This window comes from Bemisia tabaci, chromosome 3 (genome assembly GCF_918797505.1).
Source record: "Bemisia tabaci chromosome 3, PGI_BMITA_v3".
Lineage (NCBI taxonomy): Eukaryota > Metazoa > Arthropoda > Insecta > Hemiptera > Aleyrodidae > Bemisia > Bemisia tabaci.
This window is the reverse complement of record NC_092795.1, coordinates 56,823,404-56,830,218: the sequence shown is the minus strand read 5'-3', so window position 1 is coordinate 56,830,218 and position 6,815 is coordinate 56,823,404. Positions and strand designations below refer to the sequence as shown.

Sequence of the window (6,815 nt, the reverse complement as noted above, 5' to 3'; positions counted from 1 at the left end):
GGATTACATTTTCAATAAGGAACCATCATTTCTCGCCCATTTTAGAAACAACATACATGCGATCAGTTTCCCTATGCATATATGAGCTTTTAGGTTAGGTTATTATTGAAGAGCCAGAGATAGTGATTCCTTGTTGCAAAATGTAATCCAAAGGATGCTCTGCAAGTCTTGCTCAGATGCCTAAATATTTTGTGGTTTGGAGGACCGGCAACGTCGTAATATTAAGCAATCAATGTATTTTTCGGAAAATTGACAATGTATCAATAAAAATTAGCAATAGCTTACTTCATCGGCATATTACACGACGCTGAAATTAAGTTGAGGCGGAAGAGAAACAAGCGTAGCATCCGCAGTTTTAATATAGTATTGCATGCGACGAACATTAAACGTATTTCATTACAGCGTCTGCATGCAACTATTCGGGCTCCACGGATGTCCGTGTTGCATACGCTCGGAAGTTAAGGCGCTTCGGCTCTGACCGTTTCACCCGCGGCGGCGCGCGGCGGAAGGCACGAACAGTTGCTCTACGAATTAGTTATCAGTTTATCAGTTTTTGTTATCAGTTTTGATATAGCGATGTGCTGAGCACATCGCTATATCAAAACTGAAACAGAGGGTACCTATTTACATCCTATACGCCAGTGTGCCTATTCAAGCGTACTTGATGCCTTTGTAGTGTGTATAGGTAAACGAAAAATTGGAGACGCTCTGTCATTTGACAACTTATTACCGCGCCGCGGGTGAAACGGTGAGTGGTGACTGAGTGCTCGCATAGTGAAAACGCCTTAACTTCTGTGCCTATGCAACACGGATATCCGGCAAGTTCGAATAGTTGCATCACGGCGTTGTACTGCATTTTGCCTGGTGTTCATTGTCTTACTTGTTTTTCTCACACTTCAACATAATTCCAGTATCGCCATTGCGCCGATGAAGTTGACAATTACTGATTTGTATTTTAACAATGCCCATTTCCCGAAAGATGCTTTCATTATTTAAATGAATTACAGCGTTCCTCTTCTAAAATGTGAGCAGCGGCCCTGCACTCCCTGATCTACCCGTGAAACATTACAAATGTTAATTTTTGTCACAGTGCGTTCTAAAGATCTACCGGTACGATTATTATCATGTTTTGCAGATATTGAAGGAAAATAGTCTCCAAATGAAACCTTCTTTTATTATAATTATTAACTCACGGGGTCCGTGGAGCGGGCTTTTGAAGGCACGAAACGCCCTCTGGGAGTTGGGCCATGAAGCCGGGGGGTCCAGAACACAGAAGTAACATCAAGGCATGCGTCATAAGCGAATAAAAGTAAATTACTAGCAGATATATTGAATGAATAAAAACGGTATCATATTGATGAAACAATTTATTTTGATCAGACAGATACAATATCATACAACACTACTTTTACAATAGACAGTGCTGGCCTGAATAATTTTGTTTATTATTATTATTTATACTTATTCACCTACTTATACAGTAATTAGAATAAGATAAATTGATTTAACGAATGTTTCACATCCCTATACTGGAGCCTTTACTACAACGATTCTGGAAAATGCTATCAATTTAAAGTTCATGAGTCTGATAAAGTGTTTACACTACAAATTATTGACACGATTTAAGACAGCTACTTATACTAGTTATTGTATTCTGGCCGCACGTGCAAGTAATATCTCATCAATTTTATATGGCAATTTTCTAATGATAAATGTTGAATGATAAATTTTCAATGTTGAACTATCGACCACAACGCTTCAATAAACTTCCCTCAATACTGAAAAGAGTGAAATGTCTCATCACAGTGTAAGTATGCCTTACAAACAAATAAATGCCTAGTGATTCAAACCCTATTCAAGCCCTCCGCCGACAAAAAAAAAATAACCACTGTAAGCTCCATATTGATAATGTTGATGCACGCTAGAGAGCAGCACCTATTTCATGTGTGTGAAGAAGTCTCTACTTGTATTGGAATGATGGACTCGTGTAATAATGGCGTCGGACTCGGATGTCGGATATCGTGAAATGTACCGGTTCGGTTTAGTTTGGTTTTGTGAAATAAAGAGAACCAATAAGTCTATCCGTTGCCTACGAGAATGGAGAGGCCGTAACTACGATTCTGTGACGTCACACTAGTAGATGAAACTCGGCCGCGGTTTAACACGCGTTCTTATGGGAGAACGCTTGCCGCGCGATGATTTCTCGCCGATATCTCTTTCAGGGTTGATCTGATGCAAAATTTCATAAGAACCGTTTAGAAAGAAGATGAAATTTCACTTTAGAAAACTAACTAGTTCATTTGTGACATTGTCTGAATATCGAGGAAATGAATGCGTAATACCGAAAATCGTTACTCCACTCAGATTCAAACGGGCCGCTCGCGCAACTTCGGCCGATCGAGAGCGACTCTGATTGGTCCACGCAGCGACTGCCTCACTCATCGATGCACTGATGACCCGGAGATGCTTGTTGTTTTCGGTAAATATCTACTAGCTTGACGTCACAGAACTGACTAGTTACGGCCTCTCCATTCTCGTAGGCAACGGTCTATCGTGTAATGTCTTTTTATTAACTTTCTCAACATGGTAGCAGAGCGTGGTTTTCTCTCCGTTTTCAAATTGTTTTTTCAATTTACAAAGGACTTCTGAGATGTGTGCTTCTTTCTTTTCTGAGTACTGCTCCATCTTTTCCTCCAGGACTTTCTTGGAACGTACGCTGAACTCCTTCGATATTTCGTCCCTCTTCTTCATGGCGTGTTCGATTTTTGATAGTTGGTTGCTCAGCTGCTTTATCTTCTTAGCTTCTAAGGACAGTCTCCTTTCTGCAGCAGCCTTTAGTTTCTCATCAATGTTTTCGGAAGAAATAGTTCTGGTTGGAGAGGAACTTTTGGTTTTTGGTGGCGGGGTGTTGGCAGGACTTTCGATCAGCTCAAACTTGATTCCACCTTTCTTCTCTTCGACTTTGACATCAACAGGTACTTCGACTTGGGCCATTTTTTTTAGACGTATCTGATCACCGGTAGTAAAATAATTGGAAAAGCTTGGTTATCGTCAGCACGTAATTCCTGTGAAATTTGCAAGTCTTCTGATTTCGAAAGATGTTTAATAGAAAACTGTCTTTATGTATTGAAAAATCAAAAAGGTGAAGTTGTCTATATTATCATATTTGTCGATGATTTACTAGTTTGTAGTGAAAATGTATCGTGCATTAATGATGTTAAAAACAAATTAAAACAAAAATTCCATATGAAAGATCTTGGTAGAATTAAAAGATACCTAGGAATAGATGTAAATTACAATTTATACACACAGGTAATGACGCTTAGTCAAAGTGAATATATTGAATCACTAGCTCATAAATATGGCATAGAAAATAGCAAATTGTATAAGACACCAATGGAAGAAAACTTGAAATTGGAACCAGCTGCTGAGTGTGAAAACTTACCTTACAGAAATCTAATAGGAGCACTTTTGTATGTATAAGCTGTGCAACGCGACCAGACATTGCATTTTCTGTAAATTATTTGAGTAGATTTATGACTACATATGATCAGACACACTTTAAGTATGGTTTGCGTGTACTGAAATACTTGTATTTAACAAAAGATATGAAATTGGTTTATGAAAAATCAGCTAATCCTGAAATTTTGGTTTGTTTCTCAGACTCTGATTGGGCCGGAGATAATGTAGATAGAAAGTCAACCTCTGGGTTTATCATCAATTTTTTTGGAAATTTAGTATTTTGGAAAACAAAGAAACAAAGTATTGTTACTAAAAGTAGTACATTTGCTGAATATGTTGCTTTGTCGGAAGCCATTTCAGAATTATTATTTGTTGAAGAATTAATTAAATTTTTTAATATAGAAATTAAAATGCCAATTCAAGTGTTTGAAGACAATTCAGGAGCCCTAGACATAGCTCAGCGTGGAAATTTTACAAAAAACTCCAAACATATCGAGATTCATTACCATTTCATTAATGACAACTATAAAAAGGGTGTAATTGATATTCTTCCCATCGATTCAGATGAGAACACTGCTGATTTATTTACGAAGCCACTTGGCAAAATTAAATTTGAAAAAATTCGTCGAAATTTAAATTTAAAGTGAGAGAAAATTCAAAAAAAAAAAACAAGTTCAACAAGTCCAACACATTAAACGTAAATAACATAAATTCAAACACAAATTTGAGGAGGCGTATAAACTGAAATCTTTTTTGTAACAAATTTGTATTTAAATGTAAGTTTTTTCAAGTAAATTTGTACAACTGTTACTGTTACTGTTACTGTGTTTCGAGTAAAACTGAAAACATAAAGCTCATATCGATAGAAATATGACATATCCCTCTTCATTATTCAACATTATGTCGAAAATTCTTACCTTCACGTCCAGTGCTGGTCATGTCACGCAAGCAGGTGTTCCAATCAAATGGTAGTATTTCTGCCAGACAGAACTGTGTGTACTATCACGTGAGCCTTGTTATGCATATATTCTCATGCATCTCAAGGCTCATGTCTTAATTCACATAGTTCTGTTTGAGAGAAATACGTCCAAATAAGGGACATTTACTAGTGAGCTACTCCAAGCACAATCCCTTGTCTTCTAACAAATATCTTCATCAACACAACAAGTAAAATTACAAGTAAATACTCTGTGTAATTTTACATGTTAAATCTATCTTTCTCAAGGATATTTGCCTAATATGCTTTATTAACTTTGCTTATTCCTCTCCCAAACTCAAACCATATCGACGGTGAAACTACCAAACCACGTATCTCGGTTTGCGACGTCGCAGACTTCCTGTCATACTTTATTTTTTAAATGAAAAACTACTTAACATCCAGTCTTGAAAATTTCTGTGATTTTTCCTCTTTGTGCGGAGAAAATTCCGTGAAAATTTCAAGGAATGATATTGATTTGGTCTACTTAAAAAAAATAAAATGTGAGCGTAGATTTTTAAACACCGCAAACGAGATACGTGGTTTGGTAGTTTCACCGTCGATATAGGGAATAATAGTGAAATGGATGAGATGCATCATTCTTTCTCTCACTCATCAATTAATATCGACTTTGCTTAGATGTAGTTACATCAACATGAGTCGTACCTAGCTGATGAGAACCCCATTCGTTGATTTGCAAAGGAGGACATTGATTGTATCTCCCTCGCAACATTTTAAACAAAAGTATCGATCGACATGGAGCAACATGTGAGAAAAAAATTCAGGGGCTGTTTTTTGGGATGTAAGGTCTGATTCTCATCAGTCTTCCCATCAAGCTTTTTGTTTTTTGTTTTTTTTTCTGCAATCGTGCGTAACCAGTTGAGTCTCTGCATCCTTTCGAGACCCAACCCTGCGTTCTGTCGTATCCATATAAATAACTTAATCTTGCCTTAAATATTGCTTATTCATTATTAAATTTTTAAGATGGTTATTTGAAGTTTTGAGTTTTGGGGGGCAACAGTTTACCTATCGCGATGGAACACAAACACAGCGGCTGCACGGCAGACGTCGCGACGTCTACGGGTCAAGAAGTTCGCGATTCATATGCGCGGCTCGTGCGACGCGCGACGAGAGCTGAAATTCGCAAAAATTAGCCGGCGACATGAACACTCAAGGACTCTGACCGCGTTTGAGTTTAGCCTATTAATGATATCATTGGTATCGCTAGCTCAATAGCAATTATGCCGTGACGACAGTAGACGCTTTATTTTGACGAGCTCACGAGCTCACACACACATGCGCACGGCCACCTGTTACTGTTGGTTCATTTGAAAATCTGCCATGCCAACATTGCGCGTAGGGAAGAAATACACTTTTACCGTATGTCCGGTATGCCGTTTCATGGTTACTGATACTTTCTCATTTATACTGAGCGGCAAACGCTCCATTTGATAAGTTCTGTTTCTTCAAATTTTCCTGTTTGTTTAAGCTATTCAAAGATTGCTCACTCAACGTTCAAAATTCAAAATTTTTCCGGGGAAAAACTACACTTTTACCGTATGTCCGGTATGTGTTTCATAATTATTGACGCTTTTCAATTTACGCAGAGTGGCGAAACGCTTCATTTAATCAGAACCGTTCCTTTAAATTTTCTTCTACGTTTGATTTATTCAAAAATTCGTCCCAAAACCCAAATTTTTCTAAAGAAAAAATACACTTTCACCGTATGTCAGGTATGGCGTTCCATAATTATTAATGCTTTACTGTTTATACAGAGTTGAGTTAGAGTTTATACAGAGATGTTTATACTCCAATTCAATTCAATTCAATTCTAAGAATCCAAATTCAATTTATTCTCGTTTCAGCACAAATATGCAGGATATACAAGCTTATAAACAATAAACAAAGTACGACACTCGCTGATGACACCTAGCCATTGTGTCGGGTGGAGCCTCTTTGTTTCATTTTTTTCCAGATTTTATGTGATTTTACTTGATTAAGTTTTATAACTAAACATAACTGTTTCTTTAAATTCTCTTCTATGTTTAAGTTATTCAACAATTTATCCGAAAACCCAAATTTTGTTAGGGAAAAAATACACTTTTACCGTATGTCCGCGGTATGTCATTCCAGTGTTAAGTACTAATGTTTTCTCTACACATAGAGTGGTGAAATGCTCCATTCAATTAGAGCTGTATTTTGTAATTTTCTTCTATGTTTGAGTTATTCGACGATTCACCCAACATACAAATGTTTCCAACATTCAAAGGTTTACCGTCTTATACAACTTGGAAACTACTATAATATAAAATTTATCTTATATCCCACACTGTAGACTTAGAACTCCGCTAGTCGTCCGTCCCAGCGACAACTCATA

The 6,815-nt window shown here is 37.2% G+C and overlaps 1 protein-coding gene across 1 annotated transcript; it reads right to left on the bottom strand.

Moving 5' to 3' along the window:
- Nucleotides 1–1,349: 1,349 nt before the first annotated feature.
- LOC109034174 (stathmin-2) lies at nt 1,350–4,765 on the bottom strand. Its single transcript, XM_072298872.1, has one exon. It carries the CDS (start codon nt 2,992–2,994, stop codon nt 2,518–2,520), a length of 477 nt encoding a protein of 158 aa, XP_072154973.1. The 5' UTR covers nt 2,995–4,765; the 3' UTR covers nt 1,350–2,517.
- Nucleotides 4,766–6,815: the final 2,050 nt, after the last annotated feature.

What these genes read in the sequence shown, in the direction of transcription:
- LOC109034174 (XM_072298872.1), bottom strand. Translation starts at nt 2,994, where the DNA reads ATGGCCCAAGTCGAAGTACCTGTTGATGTCAAAGTCGAAGAGAAGAAA.